Source organism: Anopheles marshallii, chromosome 3 (genome assembly GCF_943734725.1).
Source record: "Anopheles marshallii chromosome 3, idAnoMarsDA_429_01, whole genome shotgun sequence".
Classification (NCBI taxonomy): Eukaryota; Metazoa; Arthropoda; class Insecta; order Diptera; family Culicidae; genus Anopheles; species Anopheles marshallii.
This window is the reverse complement of record NC_071327.1, coordinates 6,227,635-6,254,721: the sequence shown is the minus strand read 5'-3', so window position 1 is coordinate 6,254,721 and position 27,087 is coordinate 6,227,635. Positions and strand designations below refer to the sequence as shown.

The following is a 27,087-nucleotide window of genomic DNA, read 5'->3' as shown; positions in this document are numbered from 1 at the left end:
GTTAATTATAATTTATTGTGAGAAATAATCACACACACACACACAAACACACTAAGCGGCAATGTGTATCACTCTTTGCAGGCAGTTCAAATTAATCACAAAATTGGTGAGGCTGGGTGTTGAAACATTGCCACACATCGCATCTGTCAGTTTGACACCGCTCTCGGTCCTCCATTGCTCGATTGTGCGTGTAAAATTCTAATCCATCTGCATAGCTTTTCCATCCACTCCACGGGTAAGTATGGACCATGAATGATAAAATTATGATAAAACAATAGGCTTAATACCCGATTTATCATAGCGTATAAACGGGGCAAGATAAACAATTTATTATTCGATTTGGCATAAAAATTTGCTATTTAACTAGAACGTCCGCATGCGGTATAGGCGGACTTGTATTCCCCGACGCGTGCTTGCATTTCGGCTTGCATGCTGGCAGTTTGCTGTCAGTCTCTTAACACGTGCTCGTGCGAATGAGGGGCTTGATGGTACGCATAATAGTGAGTAAAGTAATAAGCAAACAACGTAATCGTGTTTTAGTGTTTGGCAAACGGAATATTAAGGAACACGGTTCGACGATGGCTACCTCTAGTACGAGCAAAACATTAAATTGATGAAGAATTCACGCTAGAGCGTTGCCCTTTGTTTGCTGATTATGTTACGTAACGTTACGTTGACAGCGAGAGAGAGAGAGAGAGAGAGATAGAGGTCGCATTTTTTCTTCTCTCGACACGCACCGCTTCAATGAAACGTACAACATTTGATTTAAAACGATTTCGCACGGATGCAAATTTTCTACGAGAACAGTCCCTCCAGTAGGTGCAACGAGATGCACAGGAAGAACTTGAGTATTTTAAACTTTAGTCAAACGGAAGTCGTGATCTGCTCCACCACCTGAATCGGCCGATTCGGACGGCAGAAGTTGACTCCGTTCGCGGTGGTCCAGTGGCAGTGATTCCAGTGACAGTCGCCCCCCGTTCCCGGGGGCACACCCGCACCAGCCCGTCCCGCCCCGCCCAACCCTTCGGGGACGCTTCGACTGCGGGAAGGGTGGTACTGCAACCCATTCGCCGGATACGGTGGCAATGGGTGATGGTGTTGATGGTGTTGCTGTTGCTGCTGCGGTTGCGATTGCTGGTGACCATTGTGGTACTGCTGGTGGTGATGATGGTGCGGTGTTGACGGTTGCTGACCTCGGGCACTCGCATGACCGGTGTGTCGCGGTGTCTGTCCACGGCTCGAGGCGCGAAAACTGTGCTGCCGGTTGAGTGTGTCCCGATGGACGGTGATCGGTGCGGTCTGGGATGGATTGTGTAGTTCACACCTGCCGGAACACGATGATGCCGAAAAGAAGCGGAAAGATACGTAAAAGAATGATTAAAAAGTTTCCGCAGGATAGTGAAAACGTTTCGTCGAAAATTGATTGCCCATTTTTTTTTACTGTCCTTTATTCCCCCGTAACGCTACGGATCACGGTTGCTGGTGGGAATGAAACAAAAGCGAACTTTTATCGTTCAATTTATTAATGCCTTCTAGGTCGATAATTGACGTTGATCTATGATGGCACGTGCGCGTACCCGACAAATGTGTCGCAAAGCATGAGAGAATTGGTTTACATTGCTTCCTTCTTTCGTAGTGATCCAAACGATGAAAGACGAACAGACGAAAAATACTGCGAAATGCGTTAATAACCAACTGAGACGGTGTCAAAGTGTCAAACAAAATTTTGATATACTGCTTTTAATCTCCCTTAATATTGTGTGTACTAGCTTCAACATGTTACGATAAATATGGAATGAAGACATTATAAACGTGAAATATGACTAGCCTGTACCAAGTTCCGCTCAGTTGGGTCTTAAGTATCGTGCGGCTAAAAGTATACAATTAATAGCTTTAGAATCGTTATTTGAATAGCTGCAGGATTTGGTAGCAAACAGCAGTCTCAGTAAGCCTCGGTAGAAAAATTCAATATATTGCATACTTTGGGGCGTTACTTTAATTAGACATCATCCAAGAATGATTTGGTGAAGAGAATGGAACACCAACAGTATTTAAATCACATTTCTAGAATTTTTCCCCAAAAACTTAAACGCCAACAATTAAAATATAATTCCCGTGTACACTATTCCATTTCCATAACCTTTCCACTCGTTACGATTCCACAATGTCTACGAACACACTTGTTAGACAAGTGTTTCTGTCAGCCAGACAGTAAATCTAATCTAATCACACCGGCAATTCTGAGAAAACATGCCAAATTACACCTCCAATGCCGGCAAATGCAACCAAAATACCCCATCTCTATCATTTCACCAGTTTCTAAGGTATCGTTCGTTTGTTTGCACTCGCGTAGCGTAGGATAATTGGAGTAAATTTATATCCCTCTGTGCTCCTACCCACCGTTACCGTATCCCTCCCATGTTTTGGTCCCCAAAAATACGTGACATAATGGCTAACAAAAGCTGCACTAAACTAAGCGAGGTCTAGGACACTCCTCCGCTAAATGATTATTGACGGTACGTTTGGTGCACGGTTGCAAACGGTAGATCTAAAGCAAAGTGTCCCACAGCCAAAGTGTTTAGCGACCGGTGGCAAACGATGAGCCGCAAAACCTCTTCACCTTCACCACCGCTACAGTGCGCATTAATAAAAACGGAGCATTACCGAGCCAGCAACTTACCGTCCCGGTCATTGAAACTCTTGCAGGCGAATTCCCAGAATCGACGCACAGTGCTTGGTTGCGGACTGACACCTTCGGGACCGAAGGGAAAATGCCTTTGATCCCTTGGAATGCCTTCGGTTCAAAACCCCGGTCCCGACAGCAGTTGCGAACAAGTTGAGCAGTTGTTGTGAAAAGGATATTTTCGCATAATTTCATCTTCATTAGCCTTCTGGCCGGCGATGCTGTACCCAAAATCTCGGTCCGTACCAAACGAGACTATCTTGAGAAGATACTGCAGTGGTGCCTTAAAGCTACGCAGGGTAAACGCTGTACGCGGTGGTTGCTTTAACTCTTTGCGAAAGTTCACCCGCACGGAGCTAATCCCTGCGTTTAATACACGCTCAAGGCTTATCTGGGGAGGCTTTGGTGCGGTACGCGGTGCTTGGTCGCCATTTTCCGTGACACAAAGCTGCTAATTCGAACGTACCAAAGGAGCAGTCGAATGAATGGCGGCACAGGAGGATTATAAATGGAATCCCTTGATAGCCAAAGCATAGAACGATTGTTCCTCATGTGGAAGATTGCAAATTTGTCATCAAAGATCAGCTCGCATCGGATACACCGCTTTCTAATTGGGTCCAATTAAACGCACACGCTTGCACGTACCTGGAGTAGCAGCGGCTCGGTGGTGGGTAGTCGGCCGCGTAGCCGGACGCCTGCTGGCAAGTGTGATGTATCGGATCATCACTGAACATCGGTGTCTGGAACGCGAACGATAGGCTCTTGTGCAGCCGACCGTGCGGTTGGCCCGCGGATTGGCCACAGAACGGGCTGTGGTAGCTGAACCCGGTACCAGCCTGTCCGCTAGTCGGATTATCAAGCGATTGACTGTTGCCGAGCAGACGTGCACCAGCGCCGGCCGCTGTCGTGGTCGCTGACGCGTTCGGTCCAATTCCGCCCGAGGAGAGATTAAGCCCACCGTTCATGAATTGACTCGTGGACAGACAGCGCTGCAGGCCCGTCCCACCGGGGTACGTACCGGATCCGTGACAACCGTTGGAAAGGTTAGTCGCGTGCGTGTTGTTGCCGTACCACTGTGGGTTGTTGTAGCGCTGCGAGGAAAAGCTTCGGTCTAGGATGTGCTGGCAGTCGCTCGATGAGGTTGGTGCGGTGCACCGCGATGTGATGGAACTGTGGGCAGAGAAGCAAGTATGTTTATTAATACACATACCTAAGGAGGTAAATTGGCAATGACAATGTTATAATAACCCTCTTGCGTACAATCTGTTTAGATTCGTTTGATCTAAAACATTATACATTAAAGTCCAGAAGAGATAACTTCAAAGCTGACTAACTAAATTTGCTTAGATTTTTTTAATGTAACCCAATGACAAAATGCCTAAAATGCGATAAAAAATAACAACATTAAAATATGTTATCACAATTATGTAAATGATGATTGCTTTCTTATGATATAGACAGTCTGGATATCTCCAAGATTTGAAATTAATAATTTCATAACTTGATTACATTTAGAAATATCAAAATTAATTCTTCATTCAGCAATAGTTAAGACAAATTTTAAGACTTATAGTTAAACAATTGTAGACAAATTTATTACTTTTGTGTTTTTTACGTTTTTCTTTGGATGTTCTGTTAATTATTTGGTTTGGATTACTTCGTATTTTAGTTATGTTTTACTGTTTTACCAATTTAAATGTTTCAATTTTATTTTTATCAATTCAATCAATTTCAAATCAAATCTATCAATTTTATTAAAATATCACATTTTAGGTTATTGTTTTGTATTAATTTCTACGTTTCATTAGGTGACACGATTGAGTAGCCGAGTAAAGATGAGATATTCAAACTAGAAATGAAATAATATTCCGATTATCGTCGGGATAACCTTTTTCTCACTTACCCATTGGTAGAGTACTTCATATTGCGCCCGTCCGGGTATCCCACAAAGAACAGAATAATAGCCGAGATGGCCGCACTGGCGGCACATATGTAGTAGCCCGCCCGACCGTACCGGTGCGAGGAATCGTTCAGAAAGGCGCACAGTGGCACGCCGAACAACACCGGCAGCGATTCGGCTCCCTTGATGAAACCCCACGCCTTGGAGAAGTACTTGCCCCGGATGCGCTCGATCGCAAGCATCTTCAAGGTGTAACGGTAGCCGCCGAGTCCGAGCCCGTATGCCCACGCGGAGAAGCATAGGCCCCGGTAGTCGGCAACGGCTGATAATACTAACAACGATACTGACACTAACGTAACACAGCCCTGCGTTACAAAAGGGGATTGGATGGAGAGTCGTATTAAAAACAAGACATTGTAGAACGTACAGCTGATTCGACCTACCTGACAAACATATTGACGCGATATCTGAACCTTCCGGAAGGATATTTCCAGCGTCTTGTTGATCGATGATCCGCTAAACACTATACCTAACGCTATCGACAGTCCGAGAAAGGTTTGCAGCAGCACCAAGTCCTGCATATCGTACCCTTCGCTAAACCCGTGCAGAGACTAGCTCCGTGGGACAGAAGAGAGAAAAGGGAAGCTTTTAGAAATAGAATCGGGACTCGATTAGCAGAAATGGAACGGAGCAAGCATTAACAATGCATAATTGCGAAGTGGTACGAACGGGACGCAAGAACCCCGGGAACGACGTGTTACTATTAAATCCACCATAGCCATCTGCAATGGCTACTCGATTAGCCCCGGTTTAGGGTCAGTGTGGATGAACGTTTCCAGTAAATAACCGGTACCGGTAGGGTCGGGCTAAAAGCTCATCCATACGTTCCAGTGGTAATTTTTCCACCATTAGTGATCTCGTGGTTCGTTGATACGCGTCCTGCTGGTACTATGCGGCTTATCTACTACATGGATGTGGGATCTATCTCTCGAGTTCCACTGTACAAACCACTGTACAGGATTGGCGATTAAGTTTAAAGAGGATTTAATGTACACCAGTGCTTCCATTTTTATATCCCACTCGTGTTTTTGCTGTACGGTGTAGGTATGAAATATTTTCACTAATCCAGACATGCGCCCGTAAAGAAATATCCAACACTCAATAGCGACATAGCTCCAACAAAGGTACAGAAATGTTAGGTGTTACAAGTGTAGGTGTGTACATCTGCACCCGAACATAGCAACTGGAATAGTACCAGTCGAGCATCGTGATCCGTGCGGTTGGACAGGACAAACCGCAAATGCTCTTATTGTTTCGAAATTGAATCGGGGCTTTGGAAATTGGAAAACGCACTCACCACCAACCGCTGATGCAGCACATCCAACGTGTTTGTGTGCGTGTGTGTGCGAGGAATGCTGCAGTTCGGGATGCGGTTGGTTATCACATTGGAACAATGCATTCAATTTTCGTGACCCATCGGATCTGACGATACGCAACAACAGTTTGAATTTAATTCAATTTCGTGATGAAACCGTTAGCTTGCGAGCGAGCTAATTTTATTTCAAAACGGATGGAGCTGTAGTTAACTAAGCGAAAAGTGAAAGTGTGTTGAACTATGATGAATTTTATTGAACCCGATAAATGCATTACCAAAACGGTATCGGTTGAAGTGGGAATTGAAAAGTAATTGATTTTCTGACGTTTACCTAACGGTGGGGGAAAATTGTTCGGAAGGAAGCGTAATCCGCCTTAATGTAGGCAATGCGCTTGTCAGATGTGATCGTAAAATCCTGAATATCCCATAATTCGAATATTTTCCTACATGTTGTTGTACTCAATCTTTTCATTATTGAACATTTTTGAAAAGGGTAAATTGAAAGTGAAAAAAAATCAAAACACTTGTTGCGCAAAAACATGAAACAGCTGCACAGGGCAGCCTGTCCGAAGTTTTCACTCACACGCCCTGCTCGAGATCATCATCAGCTGATGGGGGAGCAAGAAAACTCGTCTCGAAAGCTCGATTTATGTAGGCGAAATCAATTTTCCCTTATTTCATCCGGCAAACCCCATCGGTCCCGGTGGGACGGTTTGCTGAACCTAACCATTGGAACGTTATTGTGCTTACGGAACAGCAGAAACGGACGGTACCGATTTCGTTTTCCTGCTGCTGCTGCCCCCAAAGCAAAGCTAGGAAATTGAAGCGCATTAGTTCGCCTTAACATGGGTATCAATTTTGTGTTTTGTTTCGTTGTTTGTCGGATGTCGGGGAGGGAACACACTGTTGCCCACTGTTTCCGGCTATCGGCTCAAAGTCCGAGGTGAAGATAGGTTCGACATGCGAGACGGACAGCACTAAACCCAGGCTCAACTTACCAGGAAAAATATGGGCGAATAGATGCCTAGTGCGGCCACTGATGCCGATATTGACAGCATCCGCACCGAGGAAGATTTTAGGGGCGTAAAATCGAGGAACGGTGGTTTCGGCGTACGGACGTGAGTTTTCTTTTCCTTCACCTGGAAAAATGATAGAGAAAAACATTTGTGCACGAAATGCACTTTGAGTGTGTTTTATTTGCTTGAGAGAAAAGAGGGGAAGCGCAATGATCCGGAATGGTTCCGTTCAGGAAGCGTTTGTGATAAAAAGAGACTTGGAAAGGATTTTGTTTGGAGGTTTATTGAATACTGGAATTAAAATCGATAAAAGGAGCTGGAAACAGCTTGATTAAATGAAATGATTTCAACTTCTCATAATAAATAAACAATTCAACTGGATTGCACCTCATTTCTTATGTCCACGAATACATAAAGTTTAAAACACATTGCTCATTGAGGAATTTCCATGGGAAGTATTTTGTTTTCCGTTGTTGTGGAGATATTTCCTTCGGTGTTTTGGAAATTCATTTTGATCACAAAACTAGAAAGCAATTGTATATTTTTATAAGAATGTAACATTGCGCCCAAAGCCCAAAGGCAATCAGTAAAACATTAAAGGATTATTTACATTGATGAAGTAAGGTTTACAAAATCATTAGAGTGATGCTGCCGAAGTCCGAATCCTTTTCATGAGAAAGTTAAATAAAATCTAATACTTTCGATAATATCCTTCACGAAGCCGTACAGTTTGGGATCATATTGCAAGTATCCGTTGATTGGCCCATTTTAACGACGCTTAGCGAGCGTGCACGAAATTCGATAGCCTTCTCCACGGCGTCAAGCTTCAGCCCGAAATACTGTAAAAGCACTTTCAATCTCTACAGCCAATAACCCATGCTAGTCCCCGTTTAAGAGGTTTTCCGTTGAGTTAACTTTACTCGGAGAGCACGATTGGAGTTTACTTTGCGGTCACTGGAATGGTGGCCTCAGCTTAAACAACTAACGGAAGCGATGTGTTCCGCTAGCAAGCGGAGAAGTTGAAAAGCCTTTTACGGGCCGGCTTACTGGCCCCCGGGCCGACATGTGCACGGGCGTGCGAACAAAGCAACAATCTGCACCGTCCGGCAGTGGGTACGAACGGAAAGACTAGCTACCTTTTTCCTTTGGTTTTTCAAGTGTAGTATCGCACGCCGCTGGGGATGATAGAGTGATGCCGGCCGGTAGAGCAGTCCCATGAAGAAGCTGAACGATACGAGCCCTGTGACCGCTTGCAGCCCCAGGCGCCAACCCATCTTCCTGCAAAAATAGAGAACGAAAGTGAATGACAGCACTCGCTATTGGGTCGGAAAACTGCAATAAAAGCTATGTTGAATGGGGTACAAAGGAGGGAAAACTATCATGAATTCTTCGTCTTTCTGACGGCTCCAATCGCCTCAAGGGGTTAGAACACTTGATTGATGCAAATTATTCCATTCGAAAATGTGTGTTTGTGTGTGTTTGATTTAAACTTGCATACATTGTTTCGGAAACCCTGTCTTTGGGTCATTCGGGTAAGTCATATCCCCCGAAACGGTAACTAATTTTTCACAAACCGAGAAAAACGTATCAAATCCTTTTTCGGGTGGTTTTTCCCTGAAATAGGCTACGAAAAGGGTCTGCGCGTGATAGATTGTAAAAATGGGAAAAAACAAATCTTGTTAGACGGGGCTTCGGAAGAAGAATTTTTCGGAGAAAAAACAGCTTCCAAGTTATTTATTTTTTTGCATTAAGATCGAATCAATCCTGACAGAATCCTTTTCGTATATCTTTTCTGTTTCCTCGCTTACTTCTGGAATTCTATCGACATGATACCATACCTCTGCAAGCATAATTTAGCCGGCGGAGCTCAAATAAACTCAGGATCAGTTCTGCTGACTACCTACAATTAATCGCCGTTTGGTCTATTTTTCATCGGCCAAAACCAACCGTAACTTCCCGTTTGAAGTTAACAAAACAACCATAAAGCGCAAACTACTTCATAACACAAACCTCACTGACTACTGACGGAACGATGGTCTGCAGATGGAAATGATAATGAATTTCCTGCCCTCGAAGAGGTTCTGACCGTTAAGCGGGTTTTTTTTTCCTCTTGCTGCTTTGTATCAATCACCGAGCCGCAGACGTGTGTATCATTGTGTTGATTAAAGCTACATCCTCATCTAAAGCCAGTAAGTCGCGTTCGGTGAAGCATTTCCATGAACATCGTCCGGATTGTATCAAGCGAACGACAACGCGTCGGTCGGAGTATACAAAGCTTACGGTAAAGTTTTTCCGCCTGGTAGTTGGGAAAAGTAGTTTTTTCCGCATGAAACAGGATCAGTACCGGACACGCAATAAGCTTTTCAAGTGAGAGATACAGAGGACAAAGCTATAAGAAGTGAAGTGAATTAAACCTTCGGTGGAAAAGCAAAGTGGAGAGGATTTTTGTGCTGGATTTGTTGTTTTATCTTGATTTGATTAAGTTCTAGCATTATTGAAGGACTTACTAGAGTGAATTCTTTCCTATAAAATTACAGTATAACTAAAAAAAATTAGAGTTGTTTTATTGAAATATTTCCAAAAAAAGGTGTACAAGAAAATAGAAAATAAATTGCCGAAAATAATTATTTATTTCTACAATCGAGCATTAAATTCCATAAAATGTCCTGCCTCTATTTCTAGTTTATTAAAATCAAACTGAGTTATCAAAGCCAACTTACCCAACGCCTTCCTTAAGGATGACGGAAAACAGCGCCACACCGACACCCTCACCGGACATGGTGATCATTTCGACAAATTGTCTCCGCCGTTTGAAATAATGGCCCAGCATAACGGCGGCCGACTCCCGTACCATGGCCGACCCGATGCCTACGATGACGCCTGTGACCGGTCGAACAAGCGCACCCGGTTGATGTCGATAGTGATGTCGGTCGGTTGACGAAAGATGACGTTCCACCAGGTCCAATGTACCGGTTAGCGTAGATGGAAAGGAAAGAACCATTTGGAGTAGTTATTAGTGAGCTGAGGAGATGGAAAGGACGCTCCCCACAAAAGGGCGCTTTTACTCCCACCGACCAACACGGAATGTTTAGTCAAAGGTTTCGAGCAGACGAGGTGTTGCAGGAATGAGATGCCGGTATGCAGTAGTTTTCCTTCCACCACAAGATCCAGCCAACAGGCACGAGGGGCTGTGGCATTTTGCTGTTGCAATGATGGTGGCAGGAATTAGGTAACAATGTCCCAAGAACGGGCTAGGAAAAAAAACGTTCACAGCAAAACGTTGTGCCGTAGAAAAGATGTGGGGGAAAAAACGGCATTGAATTCCATGGTCAACGAGATGGAACCGCATCGAGCAACCGGCACCGGAAAGTATCTGGGTTAATCGTACGCCTGCCCATTCTTTCGGGTTGGATGCCTTTTCTCTCGCCCAAACTCGGTCACATGAGTGAAACGAACCGTGCCGTGGGTATGGCCACGAACGGGCACGAAACGTAAGTAGATCGGTTCGTGTGTCTATTTCTCCTTTCGGGCTGAACACAGAAGCCAACCGATGGAGGAGCGCACAGGAAGCAGAACCATAATCCATAACAAGGCCCACTCGGAATGGTGAGCATTATACCACAACCGTACATGACCTTAAATGTAGCATCCTTGCTGATGAAGATAGTGTCTCGTAGTTCAAAAACAGTGTATTACGCGTTTGGTCGTACATGGCCCAAAACGCAATAAAACAAATCGAACCACCAGCACACTATAGCCATGAACCAGGGTAGATGGGTGCTGTAACAGCGCAAAATATAAACTCTCGCACAAAAAGGGACACACTGCAGCGTTTGAACCAGTCCTATCAAAAGGGGTCCATAAAGCTTACGCAGTTGAGTTCTGGTTTGAACCATGCACAGGAAGGAAGTGTTCGGACGGTAGTTTACACCACCGAAAGGTAGAGACAGGTGGCAACAGCACTTCAAGTGACCATAATTTCTGTGAAACCGAATAAAAACCATTCCACCTTTTTTGTGTCTGGGTGCTCCCATTGTCCCGGGAAAGTGCCAGGAGATAGACCAGAAATACTTTTGTAACACAACCCTCACAATGCGCAGCCAGGTTGGGAGAGATCTACAGCTTTTGAAAATGGCTTTTTAGCACAAATGGAGTAAAATGCCCCATAAAGCAACAGCGTCGTGCACAATGGACCTTTTACAGTTGCATCCAATCCGATTATGGACCGTGCCGATTCTGGATATGGATGCAGTTTCAAATGCTTTATGTTCTCGAGACCGATAAGTCTGATATTAATGTCCGAGAGAGATGTATGGGGACGCCTGTCATATGTTTCAATGGTTGCGTTGAGCGTTGCTGAAGGTGTCGAACGAGGATTTTTCTGCTTGTAGGGCAATGAAGTACATGATATGAAGCGTATGATGAATGTTTTAAATTGATACAACCAACTTGATTAAGTGGATGTTTTATATCATCCAAGAGGAAAACTCGCTCTGGAATACATTTGTCGCTCGAATGGAACAAATCCGTCTAAAGAAATCTGAGACACATTCATCACGGGATATTTTAGACACCAGTCTTCAATTATACTGAGGATCTTAAGCAATTCGAGACTAAAGTATACGTACTCTCTAACAATTCATTCCTGCGATGCATAAGTGAGCACGCCCGAAAGTATGCAATTGAAGCGTTGATTCGCATAGTCACACAACTGAGAGCTGCAAATGAGATGTAGAAGTGATGCGTATAATTTAAATTGCATACTCTTAGGCGATTAGAATGTGAAACAGCATCAAGTGCAAACACTTCGAGAAGCACATGATACAATGATGCCGTAATTTTGTATAATAAATGTCTAACAACGCATAAGCTTCGTAAGCCCAGCCCTGAAAGTATGCAATGAAACACACATTTTCTGTTTAATCCCATTGCAACCCACTTCTCATCCGCATTTAATTACACAAACAACATGCTCGCTTTCATTGGAATATTAATCATCTCCACCGGACTTGAATCATGCGCCTGGAACTCAGGTGTGCTTGGAGGTGAAATTCGTTGGCTGTTAATTTGCCCGGCGGTTGAACTACTGCAACCAAAGGCGCGTTGGTAAAAATCATTACCAAGTGGTATGTTGCATGAATAATTGAAACACACAGCGCATACATATTCATCGTGTTATTTAAACGAGAACACCCAGTAGTTATGGAACTGCACACCATAAATGGGATAACGGCACCGAAAACCAGAACCGCATCGACTATTAGTGGGCACGTTGCCAAATGGATGTACGTTAGCGGGCGCCGTTGTTTTTGAACGGAACGCCAGGCAGAAAAGGATCGACCAGTATCGCAAAACAATAACATCAGCTTCGGGTATGAAACACAGGCTTTATAGCGTCCCAAGCACAGCAAGTGTCCGGAAGGTGGGTTCTTCTCACGAAGCTAATATCGTCCGGACACGTCTAGTGTGCTGCTGCTTCCTTCAGTGCTACCGCGCCATTTCCTGCGTCGACGTCTTACGTATTGCTGTTTTTATCTTCCCAGTATCGCACCATGAAAAACATTCTTTATGGGCGCTTTGTCTTACGGCAGTATTGGACAAGTATAACAGCTCATAAACATGCAAATAAAACATCCCTATGGCTGCCGCACCTTTTCGGTTGTCGCTGATGCTGACTCATGTCGCAAGACACATCCGAAGGGGCACAAACCAGCCCCCCGGACACACACACACACACTTACCATAGCTGAATGCTACCTGATGCAGCTGGGTAGCGAACGATGTGAACAGGATGCCCAACGCAAGCACCAGCCCACCGAGTACCGCCGTCAAACGGGTGGACTTTCGACGGCAAAGCGCCACCACTATCGTTGCCGAAAACAGCGACATGGCCCAGCTGGCAGGCCCGAGCCAACCTGAAACGATAAAGAACCGAAATGGAAGCGTCTCTGCGTAAATAAGAATCGGTAATAGAATTACGAATCATGCTGGGGGTATTTTTCATTTGGTTTTTGCCGTGGAGGTTTGTTGGTGTTGGGACGGGAAGGAAAGGCAACCAAACACAACGATCATCATGCGCTTTAGGAGAAGATTTCGAAAATTGAAATTATCAAATGCAAAGACATTTTCTCGCTAAACATTTGAAACACGTGATGCGTAGGTTTAACAGTGGGGCAATTTATTTGCCACCGTGCCACAAAAAGCATTGCTAATGCGTTGGAGATTCATGCTCACGTAGCGATTTTTGGGAACGTTCATTCAGACGTTCCCAACCGTTCCGAACCGTTCTGCGGCCAAGCGATGCTTTTCAATATGAATTTATATTTATTTATTTATTCGTCGCATTCCGTTTCCATGGCGACCACGAGCTCCGGAACATGACAAAATGGATTCATCTAATTCATGGGTTGAATTATGGATACACTTAAGCAGCAGCAGGCGGTGTGCGGCCGGTCTGGAAAAGGACAACACGTTTTCGCAGCACGGTGGCTTTTTGTGCCATTATTTATTTGCATAAATTTTCAACTAACTAGCCCTCCGAGCGGTGGGCGTGAAGCGTGAGAAAGTGGTTAACAGTTTATCTTGGGGACGATTTATGGTATACGGCTGTGATGTGTCCCTCGGCGAGCAGAGCGAACGACGGTTTTGTGTGATTTCTTTTCACCCCGCACGTACGCATTCGAGAAGGCCGCACAGTAAACGGATGTGATTAAGGGGCTTTTGATGGGGCAAAGTTTACGTTCCTAAACGACGATTCTACGCGCGAATGGAATGAGTGTTTGATTTTTGGCTCAACGAATCGAACCGGGGTTTGGGCAATCATTAAGCAACAGGGACATTGGGACTGCTTGAGTGCTGATTGTTATGGATCTTTAATGGATGGTTTTCGGCTTGAAGTGAGCTGCAAGTGTTTGATCTCGGTGTTTAATTGAAGTGCTTTATTCGCGTACAACCGTTGCGTAATGGGAATAAACTGAAAACACGTGCAAATGACTCTACAATTAATTTATTGTAGCTTAAATAGAATCAAAATTTTAATTAAATTTTGTGCGGAATGGGCTATTTGCATTAACTAATTCAACAACTTTGCCAGGCGCATACATCATGCATAAACCCTTGATGAAGCCATCAGCAACAACAGCAACATGTTTGCTGAAACAAAGTAGAGTGCATGCATTTACATCAGAAGCATCACTACAACACAAACACCGGCACAACATGCATGAAAAGAAATCCCAGCAAAGCGCATTATTCTCGCGCCCGGCACCCAACGAATGACTTGTAGTGGCGGCAAATGTGCACCCAAATGGGTGCTGCTGAATCAGACCCCCCACCTGAACGTTGCCATTGCCGTCAATGTGAGCGCAGCGTGCTGTGACCGCGATTCGTGCCCAAACCGTTCAACGGAAAAAGGATATTCATTTCAAGAAAACGACCCACTAAACGCAAAAGGTATGGTTTATTTTCGCCCGCCTTGAGCACAACAGTCCACAGCGGGATACAGCAGATGCGGTGTCCCGTAGGAAGAATCGTTTCTTCGTACCGCACAAAGTGTTTGTTACACTAGCGTCCTAAACATGCATCGCACGGCTGAGCACAACCCCAATAGCGTACGTACGGCTGCAGTGTGTAGTTGGGCGAGTCTCCGTATGCGTGTATGTGGCTGTGTGGTTCCTGTTGTTGTTGTGGCTTAGCGTTGCCCTCGGTATTTATGGGATCACAAGCCACGGTACCATGCTATGTGCTGTCACCATGCCTGGGATCCCCGGGTTCTGGTTGAAAATTGACAAGAAAAATCCTGTTTTTGACTCCCTTTGTAACCGGGTCGTACTCCGTTCGAAGCGTTCGGAAGCATCAAGACCGATCGAAAGGATGCATTTTGTGCACTCGTTAGCTTCTTGCATCGTTGCACCGCGTATCCGGTCAAGCTCTTTCGTCTTCTTAGAAGAGATATGTTTGTGTACGTGTGTATGTGTGTGTGTGTGTGTTGATTTATGACGGAAGCTAAGACGAAACGACCCAGGGATGTCTTACGATGTGTTAGAGAAAAAATCAAACGCTTATTTCTCCTTTATCTTTTGAGGGAACACCGTAAAGCTAATGTTGTAGAGCATTTTGTCAAACTGTCGAAATTCATCGTCCAAGAAGAGTGAACAGATGGGATTACGTTTTATCTTGCTGCAGCTCCACCCACTCGATGGGACATTTGCCAGAGTATTGAAACAACCGGATACAAAAATGGGTAAATTCATTCCAAGTGAAAAGTGGCACATTTAACCTATTTCTTTATTGTGATTTGTTGGAATTGTTACAACATAAATACTCTCATGCACATTACGACAATTTTGACAAATAATGAATGGCAACAAACAGTAGAAAAAAAAGCTTTATATACTTTCTATATTTTTATACGAACGATTCCTTTTTATATTTTTTTACAATTCTTACGACAATAAACTAGATAAATGACAAATTTATGAATGGAAATCATGAGGACATTGTAATGGTCGCCCAATTTTACACAAATTATTTTTATTACTTTATATTTTATTCGAGAAATTTTTCAAGAAGTATAAGAATTATTATCCTTAAAAACATGTCGAGTAGATAAAATCCTTAGCCGATTGAAGTGTCTCTGAAACTTTTCTCGAATACTACACACACATTGGGAAATCATTCATCATTAGCACCAGTGAGCTGAAGCAGGTCAAAAACAATACACGTTGCGTTTTCTCGATGTCTGGCACTTCATGTTTTAAAACGAACGCTTCGTCAGCAGTAAAACACTACCTAACCACAGCTCCAAGATCACTCGTTTTATAAGACCCCGGTGTATAAATCCCAACGATAGGAAGACCGTTGACACTTTCCAATTTAAAGGCACCCCAAACCGTACCCCACCGAACTCGCATTCAATAAGAAACCGTTAAATGTGCCATCGTCTCTTAGGAAAAGCATTTCATGGGAATGCTGTCATCTTTCGAACAATCGGGCGTTTTTCATGTAGAGCACAAACCAAACCAGGACCGGAGACTGTTTTTCTGGGACGGTTTGTTTCGTGTTTTTTTTTTTGTTGCCTGCTTACCCCAAATTGGAATGTGGTCAATGTGGGAAGATATTTTCTTCGCCGAAATAAAATGCCAAGATGTGTTGTAAGTGCGTTTGTGAACAAAAGGGCACAACGTGGGACAACGGAAGCAAACAAGCTTGGGGGCATATTTTCCTGGTAAAAGTGTTGCAAAATTATAATAACATGACATGGGGGATTTATGATTGGATTCGTGGGCATGAAAATCGATCGAAACGAAACATGGGCTGGGTCGATGCGAAAACCGATGATGATGTTATGATTCCGTGTAGATTTATGGTCGGATAACAAAAGACGTTGGAGTCTCTGTTTTTGATAAGTTAAATCTCCCGTACGGGTAACTGAGAAGGATTTCTGGAAACTCAACACATGGGCTGTTTTCAATTTCCATGTGCATTGTTGTTTATTTTGGACAATATTGTTTTTGAGTATAATATTCATTACACTATAGCAACACGGGAACGGTAACAATATGACACCTTTTTGGAACAAAAACAATCCGAAAGCTTGGCGCACTGAAGCATTGGCATTACCGAAAAGAAATAGCAAAAAGCACCATGCGTCTCCATCTCTGGGTGAAACTTTTCATTCGGAGTGAATCAACTACCAGGCGTCTCCATCACGATTCCATCACTAAACGAAAGAAAAAGTGGCTTTTCCAGAAAGGTGTTCCTGGAAAAAAAGAAAATTTCACTCCAGGCAGTCCCAAAGGTGTCCTTTCGCGAAATAAGAAGGCATTGTAAAGGATTTCCCTCTATCTTCACACATGTGCATCACTTCAGCCCGACGCCCAGTTACAGCCCGGGAAAGTGTGATTGTGTGGTAAAACGGAACAAGCACCGGTGGAAGAATAAAAACACAATTCCCAGCTCGCAGATTTGGGCATCTGCACGGCAAATAAACCCTTCGCCGTGATGTTGTGCTAGCCTTTTTTTTCTCCCTCCCAAACAATCACGAGTAGTCGCGCGTGTTTGTGCTAACGATCAAATCAACGATCCCGTATGACTGATGAGGTGCGTTTGCGGAAGTATTTGTGTGACACAGATGCTAGCAGCCGCGTGTTGTGCTTTTCATGCTTTTTTTAGTGTGTTTTTTTTTGCGGCTATGAATGGCTTCATGCCAAACACGGAAGGCGCGCTCCTCGATGGTTGTTACGGGATCATACCGCTGTTGGTACTTTTTACACAGTCCAACGGGCCGAAATGTCACCCCTGGGAAATGAGCGGCACCGGTTTGCTGTTTCGTTTTAATTCCATCGCGTTACAACCGAAACATAAGGTGCCGGCTGTTGTTGCCGGTTGTCCCGTGAAGTGCTAGCAAACCGGGCTGGACTGTAGGATCGTATTTGTCGGATGAGTTATGGCCATAGTTTTGTTGGCCGAATGCCATGGGAAAGGGCATTTGTCAGTGGATTGGTGTGTTTCGGATCGGAAAGCCTATCGTCCTACTCGTTTTTTCCGGAAGGAAGGAAGGAATTGAATTTGATCAGGGAAAACGATGGTTAAAAGTACACGTTTCCACGATTTCCTGGGAGGAATATGTTCCGACGGAAGTGATAAAAGGTGTTATTGTTGGGGAGTTAAAGAATATATTCTATTAATGAAAAATTATAGCATTCATAAATGCCATACGCACTAAGCGATTGTTTTATTTGCATAATTAACATTTAATCTGTTGTTGGTTAATGTTTTCTTATTTACTAGAATTCATTCAAAAGTTCATTTAACACTTGATTTAATTTAAAATTCAATCATTAGGAGTAGACTATATCAACAAAATCCTAATCAAATCTTCACATCAAGAAGAAATTTCGTTAATATTGTAAGAGGTTTATTTCAAGAATTGATAATCATTTCCCATTATTTGTATTCCCCTAAGCTTCCAACATCCAAAGATATCCGCCAATATCTACCCATGTGTTCCGCAAAAACCAATCGTAATAAAACTCACATCATCGTGCAAGTAAATCTACCTTGAGCTTTCACTTTATCTCCGCCGATTTTGCGATGTTGTTTCAACGCACCACCACGAAAAGCTTTTCACTTTTGGTGAGATTAGCTCAAATACGCTACGTACTAACGATATAGTCATCAATCAATCGGAACGACCATGGCGCATGTGGTTATGGTTGCGAGCGCACCACTGAGTGAGGGCGCGATCCTCCATACACACGCACAACAAATACTTACGCACCCGACACGGTAAGAAAGCTGTCAAAATTGCACCACCTGTCGTGCCGCGTTCCGGTACATGTGTGGGATTTGTTGTGGTGACGAATCCTTTCCACTTTTAATGCTCCCAATGATTGATCCACGATGGATTGCCGAGCCCGTGCGCGAGTGGTAAGTTAGCGCTGTGAGTGGTGGTGAATTTTTTTGTGCCACCCTAAACTGACGTTAACATACCAACCTGTAACTAAAGCCCCTGTCAAGCGAGTTGACGCGAGGTGGCTTCCGGAAGCATTTCAATTCGATTAATACTCCACAACGTGGTAGAATATTTAATCGATCAGTGCAGTGAGTTTGGACGAGTTAAATGGATGGGGGTGGAAATACAAGGATACGGGGAATGATTGAGTTGTTATGTAATTTGTGGAATTTGCTCTCAACAAGGAATCTAGGATGGTTTCGGAACCGATAATGTGTTACGGGTTTTCTAAATGGAAAATTAACATTATTGATGGAACGAGTAAGTGCGATGTAATGGCGACGGAACAATAGATATGTTATCTGCGGTATGTGTTATCAGCTAGTCAAAACACCAACCTTAAATAGCGTAGATATTTCCCGTGACCGTGTACTTAAACATTGTTTAATAACTGTCAGAACTATGTAACGCAGTCGGAATGCTGAAGGCAACTGCAATATGTTGCTTTGTTGCTTTATTTCCCCCAAGGAATTCTAGCAGCAGCTGCAAGCGAACGTTGCACATTTTCCATTTCCCAAAGGAAACTTAAACCGTAAGTTTTTAAACTATGGGCAGCGCACACTACATCATGTGGCTCGTTTGCCCTTGAGCTGTTTCGTGTGAAACACAAGAAAGTGCACTGAAAATAAAAGCAAAGACGCAAACAAAAATACATGATCAATGTTCGAAAACGGAAGCAGAAACGGAATGAAAACCAAGTTATAAAAAAAAACCGGATCAGGATTTTAATCTTGTTTTATGCTACGGGAGGGTTTTGCAAACTTTTTTGCCTTTTATTTTGCTTATTGCTTCTGCATCAGGTTGAATGCAGGGAAAACTGCTTCCCGTAAATACTATCATTTGTCCGTTCTCTTCTTTCCGGAGTTTGAAAAGTGTTCATTTGCTTTTTCTTTTTGCTCATGTTTTGCTCACTGACGGCTAGTGATGCAGGGCAACACTTCGGAATGGGATGGCAAGGACATTTGTGATGTGATGTCATCCTCTAATGCTTCCGGTCAGTGTTTTTGTATTGGATTAGCACGGGTGTGGAGAATCAACGCTTGCACTAGATCAGAACAGAAAACAATCGCTGTGTCTGACTACAGGCGCAATCTGTGCTGCGATACGGATGACTAGAGTTGTTTTTGTGTTGCGAAAGCTTTGTTGTTTGAATTGTTCAAAAATATGGTAGGATTAAAGAATCAGAAATGTTGTTTTGTACTTAGTCGAGGGATAATAGAAGTAAAACAATTCGTGGCAATCATTGACAAGTGTCCGGCCAACTGCTGTGGTACGATGAAATAAATTTCCTCACTGATGAAACCAATTAGTGCTTCAATCCTTGAAGTAATTGAATCACCGTAGTGACCATTACCCCATTACTTGCATCCCGTATGATACTTTAAGACCGATAGGTACGACTCAAATCATAAAAAAATGGCAGTGTCAGCATTTTTCGATCGATCTCCACTACTTGATAGCTATGGGGGAACGAGTTTCCTTCGCTGTAGCTACTGTAAGCCATTGTAATAAGTATTTATTTCAAGTCCATTACTGTGGGCAGCATGAAGTACGCCACGTACAATAACCTTCCCGCGTACTCAAGCTCCTCCTTTGGAACATTTTCCATCCCCAGCACGTAAAAGACCGTAAGCATAATAGCCTCCGTGCACGATTAGCTCCACTAATCCCAGCAACTAAAGCAGCACCATCTACGGGTCGACCGGCGACTGTGTTTCCCATGCCTCGATCGCCAAACACATCGCCGTCTCAACAGCAACAGCGCGCCCAATGCAATAAATTAAGTTATAATATTTATTTATGTCTATTTATTACCGAAATGTCCACCAACTGTGATAGTAAAGCGTGACGTTGGTGTGTGTTGGTGACGATGGAACCAAACACACTATCGTCAACGCTGATTTATGTTACCACTCGCTCCAACGGTACGTGAGGCACGTTACCGTGCTGTTCGTGATGGAAACGGAAGTACCATGGCACAGCTTTCGGTGTGAAGTGTAAAATTCATGAGCAACTTTATCTATTTATTTATTTTTCACTTCTTCTGGAGTGGAACCAATGATGGCCAGTGCCAATGGGGAGGGAGAGAGAGAGAGAGAAAGAGAGGGAAATGGAAAGTTTTCGAGTACTAGAAATAAAAAGTTGTTCATGTTCGCAAGGACGAACTTTACTAACTGAAACACAACGCCCGGTTGGACTAGACAACGGGATAAAGTTCCCCTAATCTGATATTTAAGAGCAGCAAAAAAATGGGACACTGCACACCGTAAGCTTCCAAAGCCAGTTATCATGTTTGACGCTTTAGTTTCAGCAGAAATTTCCCTCCCCTTCCGAAACACATTACAAACACAGTACACGGGAGTGCAGTTTGTCTGAGTTCGCAATGATAACGACACAATAAGTGGTTTAAGCATATGGTTTTGAGTTATGAAGTTTTGGATTGCAATAAAGTTTCCGTTTGATGCTTCAAATGTGGAATGAAATGAGTATTTAATTCTATGGCTGTATTAACAGCACGATTGCATACTTTCCAGGGGCATTTAAGAACAAGGTGATGCATACATATCTGAACATCTCTTGTACACAAACGGTATGAAACATTGTTGCGCAGATTGTACAGCATAACATAAACCATTTTGGCCAAACAGGACTGGACACCACACATGCCAAAATGGAAAATGGCTGTTTATACTCGTGCCCGTTCCATACATGTGCTTTTTTGGCTTAAAACTCTTTTTTTTCAGAACGCGATCAAAACGCAGTAACCTTGAGGAATCATACCCCAAGGGGTAGAACTGTGTAAAAGTTTAATATTTGAACTACACTTGCTCCGTTCCTGGGCGTTTGTCTGTATGTGTGTTGCTCTGTTTCGAAGTGATGCTTTTGCCACATTTCCTGCTGTTTGTATTCCTTACGGCTACGTGCTGTTGCAAATGGACATTCTAAATATTTTTTTCACACTGTTTGCTGATGCCGGAACACTCGCGGGGCATTCCGGAACACGAAGAGAATCACGTTGCAAACAGACTAAGCGCAAACGAACACGAGTAAGCGAAGGAAAGGGTGTATCGAAAAACGAAAACGAAGTCAAAAAATGGTAACAAATTCGTGCGTTTCTAACCTGCTTCGGTATTCACCTCGTGACCCAGATGGCGTATCGCGTACAGCAGCAGCAAGCCGTACGACAGCTGGAACCCGGTGGTAAGGACGTGGGCCAAAAATGCGACTCCGCACACGATCCATCCCCAGCCACCGTCCGGATAGAAGTGCTGCGCCGCGTTGTCCGTGTTGCATACATTCAGGCGGTTTTCCCCGTTGCAGAAAGAAAATGCAACCGCGCGTGTTTGTGAGTGTGTGTTGGTTTTTCCGAAGTTCCGATGTTGCGTTACGGGGGACAAAAGAAGCGAAAAAGAAAAGCCAGAAATTTATACAAACAAATCAGAACGTTTTTGGTGCTACATGAGCTACTCCGGTCGTGTCGTTATCGACTCAAATGGTGCGTGTCAGATGCGTATACCATGCGTTGATTTTTCCAGCACGAAAGTCACAAAGGCTTGCTGTGACATTTTAATGCTCGGTACCGCTCAATCGGCTGTTCTTACCTGTCGGATTGCGGTCGTATCGACACCGGCTCGTCGTAGGGCGGGAACATTGCGATGCAGCGAGTGGAGCTCACGTTCCAGCAGTGCCGGATATGCCGAGTCCTCCTCATCTAGCAACCGATTTCGATCGTATCCTGTTTTGGGTAAGGGAAGGAGAGAGAAAGAAAGCAAATCAACGATGAACACATACGCGCGCGAAAGGACAGTTTAATCGAAATCGATAAAAGGGCCAGAAACAGGAGATGTGCGTATCAAATTTCGATCAAAAATTCATTTACCATGTACGTGGCGGTACAGTTTGATCGTTTTCGCGAAACCCGGTGCCTGTCGGAAAGATTAAAGAGAATCGCGCAAACGATTCATATTACGCCGAAATCATACTCACCCCGGGCGTCTATCTGCCTGTACGGCATTTTGTGTTTTGGTTTTTTTTTTGCATAATTCCACCGAGTGAGTTTTTAATATTCTTCGCACGAGAGTACAAAAAGCACAAAAATCAATGCGTCACATTGCGCGCAGGGTGTAGTGAAATGAAAATTTCATATTCCTACACCGGGGCAACTTTGTGTCGGTGTACGGGGAGTGCGCAAGTTTTTCAAGAATTTAAATCGTTTATCAGCGTATACTTTAATCTTGGTTTGTTTGTTTTACAGGGCAGAAGATGGGAAAACGATTATTGTTTTTGAATTGTTGTTAAACATTTCAAACAAGCGTTAGTTTTTACTCGATGGATCCCTGCAAGCCGAAGGGTATGTAAATTTTTCAATGTGGTTGATTTATAGCATTAACGCAATACAATCAGCGTGGACGATGGGGGATAAATTAATCATTCACGGGCACATCCGATTAACGTGCTTTAGGCGGCTTTTGTGTGGTTTATCAATCATCTCCCTAATCAAAACCGCAAACGGATGGACAGGACGCACGAGTTGGCGCTGGTTGATATTACGGTCAGACAAAGGTGTGGAAACCACATTTCCAACTGTTTTGTGTTCGCTATTATACCGCATGTGATTTAAAAAATAAGGGAAAAATAGCACAAAGTGCACCATGCGATGAATAATACAATTTTGTAATTATTCTCACGTTTACATAGCATAAATCATATTCCCGTTCCATTTCCTCTGAAAGGAACACCTTCTGGAAGATTGTAGTGCTCATTTTCACCGCCACTCATCTCGCAACTCGACGCTACCGTAAAATGGTGAACCATATGCATAAGTGATAAGCGGGCAAGCGTGTTGCAACAACTTTTCACTGTTTACCATGCGTTCGGAGGAACTCCGGTGGTTAGTCAGCCCTGCGAGTAGCAACGTCCGTTGTGTACGTATGTGTAATGAAACATATGAAAACCCTGCGCTACCAGTTTACGAATTTCTAAAACTTTTTCTTAACCACAATTTACTCGCGGTTAGGATGTGTGTGTGTAATTTTAGTTATGCTTGCCACAAAGGAGAAAAGTTATGTGCTGCAACTTGAGGTTCAAAAGTCACAAAACTGGCGGGCACACGTACACCCACGGAAGGTTTCACTCATTCTCATGAGGTAAAGTTTCACGCCGGTGACCCGTTTCGCCGTATTCTCACCGCAGGTTATGAGTTGTAATCAAAAACAATTTCATAACGAACGGGTGGCCGGTTTTTAAGCACCCGGCTAGGTACGGTTGTAAAAGTCTCGTGAAATGAATATACATTTTGAAGGAGTTCATTTTTTTAATCTCTTTTTTTGTAGCTGGGGGCACCGTTAATTAGCTGCGGTTGGTCACCAACTGTGCTGGAATAGATGAAATGGCTGAAGCTTTGTTGTTTTCGGTGGGATATTGTTGCAGATTTTTTTTTGCTGTTTCTCAGACTTAAAACGAGAAAATTTATTCATTTTAAAATTCAACATCCGCTCAGCTTAGGAAGGGTATTATAAATTTAGACTCATAATAATATATTCTCTTATTTGTGGAACAATATTTTTTAAAAAGCTCACTTGACGGAGTTTCCCAACTGTGATTTCATAGACAAAAATCAGTTACTCATCATTGGCAGTCAATGCTTTTCTAAATTTTTCAGGCAATAATCAGATAATACCAAAAATAATGTGACTCATCTTTAGACATAGAGGCAATTTTTCTCTGAAAGAAGAAAAACGATGGTTCACGTTAAACCCTGCTTTGGGAGGTTGAGCTTCCGGATAAGCTTCCGGTGTAAGTTAACATACTAAATAGTTGAACTTCAAAAACAAAAAAAAGTCATTGAAATACGCCACAAATAAAGTTAATGTCGTTAGAGTTTGTAATTTCACATTTGTGTGAATGAAGTTTGATTCACTAATTTACGTTTCGTTGAACGAAAAGAACCTAAATTTCCCCTTTACCTCGGCACTCAGTGCACACGAGCTTTCTGGCTAGCACCGATAACAGTTAAAACGCTTCCCAAAATTAAGCTTCTGCCAACACAAAACCTAATTTATCATTCCACGCGTAACAACTTGCTCACACTGCAGTATCGCATCAATTTGCATGAAAATACTCGGCATTTCCCATTTCACACTTGGTCCTCCACTTCCAGCCTTCAGGCACATTTCACCGACGCGCGGCATCCACACACACACAGATAATTGAGCGCTTTTGTTATGAACTCAAACATCAGCGACTGCTGGTCGTGGAGCGAGGATTCGGAAGTTTATGGGCCGTTGGAATCGAAATTGCTTGCCTTGCCCCGTTAGTACCAGCACCGACACCTACCGACACCGGAATGCTCAACCGCGATGGATGGGAAAGCTCAATGGAACGGCAAACCAACACTCTCAAGCGCGAAAACTAGTGTGACATTTGTGCAATGGCGATGCCGTTTGCTTTTTTTTTCTTGAGGGAGTTGCAAATATGGTGTGAAATATGTCCACATGCTCCCACTTGCGTCTACAGGCCACCGTGCCATATTTTCAACCAAAACGAACCATTTCGCTGAACGAGTGGGCCTTGGCATGGAATTGTCCTCCGCGAGCCGCATAAATTTAATCAAATTCGCTATTTACGACAACATTCCATCGTTGGCAGATGAGCCTTTCGGTTGAGCAAGGATAGAAGAGCATAGTTTAAAGCCTTTACCTTCAAGAGGGGTCGACCATACGCGTATGTGCCCGCAGCTGGAGGATTCATACCAGCGCGATAAGTGGAATGAATTCCTCTGCACTGAGGGCCACCGTTTTTTGTTACCATCACTATACTAAGCGCGGCCATTTTTGGAGAGGAATATTAATTATCGTAGACGAATGTGCACCGTCAGCCAGACGACTTAAGCCTGAGCAAGTCACCTAGGATGGGAACCATTCGGTCAGCACCCACTGGACAAGGTGTAGATTCCATTTTAGGGACGCTCGGTGCAAATTGATACATCAACCCTATCATTATCTTCATCACGAAATGTGCCACCATCAGCAGATATACAGGATCGTGATAATGCCAGTGGTGCACCTCGATGGATCTTGCCGCAAACAGAATGAATCCAATTCTCGTAGAACGACGCGTAGAAGTCCGCAAGGATTTGGCGCGATACTATCGTTCTGGCGAAAACCTCGTCTAGAGGGACTCCGATTGTCCGAGGCACGTCTATTCAAACAACATAATATGACGAAGAGCTTTCCCGGCGATGAAGTGTGCTGTATTCTGACGATACTTTATGCAGCTTGAAGCAGTATTTTGGCACGAAGAAAAGCACAGGGCATCTGTCATGCACGATGTCTGAACGATCTTTCCACAGCAGATTATCGTTCTTCTATATAAAAATCTTCAAATATCCATAATACGACACAATTTTGCCGCAGGGTGGAGCTCATTTCTGCACGTTGTTTGCGGACATGGACAACATTACAAATGAATATGAAACAAGCAGCGATGTTTGCTGCGCTACCGTACATGCCATCATCATTCCATCATACAATTTCATTCAATTTCAATCCAATGGCCGCTTCCCCAGACGCCGAGATATTTGTACACGTATAATCCCCACGCTTCGTTGCAATGCTTGTCTTGTTTCAATTCAATAACGGAGGTTGGGAAATTAATTATTCATGAGAAACGTCGTGCGTTGGATTCTTTTCGTCTACCGACGCACAGTTAGAATTCAAGACAATGAGTCCATTTTAATTTGATTCTCATTTTAATCATATTGCCAGCATGGTGGACGATATGCGAAGGAAGAAAGCTTTCCTGCCCGAGGGGTATTTTGTGTGTTGATTTTTGCCTCGTCTAAGTCCATCATTATGTTTATGTCTTTCTGGAAGCTTCCCTGTGAGCATCGGTTTATCTCAAGAACTGGAAGGGATGTTAGCATTTCAATATCATGCAGGGTTCTTGAGCAGGAATTGGCAAAGTTGGAACCGTTTCTCGATTCTTCGTCAGTTTAAGAAGGGCTTTAGAGGTAGATAAGGAGTTTCTCAACTAGCAAAATTGCACAGCATCCAGATATGATGGGCCCCCCAGAGATACGAACTTTTGCACTGGAACTTGAAAACCCTGTAAACACGCAGCAAATACTTCTGGGAAGTTTAGTAGCGCAGCGTGTTTGCTACATATTAAATACCTACCAGGATACGTGCCGTTCCCAGTACCGGCGGATGCGACCGTTGCCGTAACACCACCCGCCGTATGCAGATGGCTCGAGCTGGCAGCCATATGGTTGCGCTCGAGTGTTCCCCCGTTCGCGGTACCACGATGTGTGCGTGGCAGTGTGCCACCGCCTCCGACCGAACCGGACCCCAGCGTTCCCGTACCGCTGGCAAGATGCGGATGGGAACGGTTGAGCGTTGAGCTGGCGGAAGCCATCGAGAACCGACACCGCTGACAGCCGTTCCGTACGGGTGGTGGCAGTGGTGGCGGTGCCGGTGGCGGTGACGCAGACAGGCCCGGTGAGTCCACGTTCGGATCGTCGAGATCGTCCTCATCGTCGTGCAGTGGATCATCGGACCCATTGCCGAGGGGTTTACCGTCAGCCACGAGACCTAGCAT

At 43.9% G+C, this 27,087-nt stretch overlaps 1 protein-coding gene across 1 annotated transcript; it reads right to left on the bottom strand.

The window, feature by feature from the left end:
• Positions 1–864: 864 nt before the first annotated feature.
• LOC128713896 (uncharacterized) lies at positions 865–27,087 on the bottom strand. Its single transcript, XM_053808768.1, has 11 exons — positions 26,667–27,087; positions 22,092–22,225; positions 21,611–21,758; positions 12,716–12,889; positions 9,695–9,854; positions 8,111–8,252; positions 6,957–7,097; positions 5,027–5,194; positions 4,587–4,948; positions 3,329–3,853; positions 865–1,324 (listed from the first exon to the last, which is right to left on the bottom strand). Exons 1-11 carry the CDS (start codon positions 27,085–27,087, stop codon positions 865–867), a joined length of 2,835 nt encoding a protein of 944 aa, XP_053664743.1.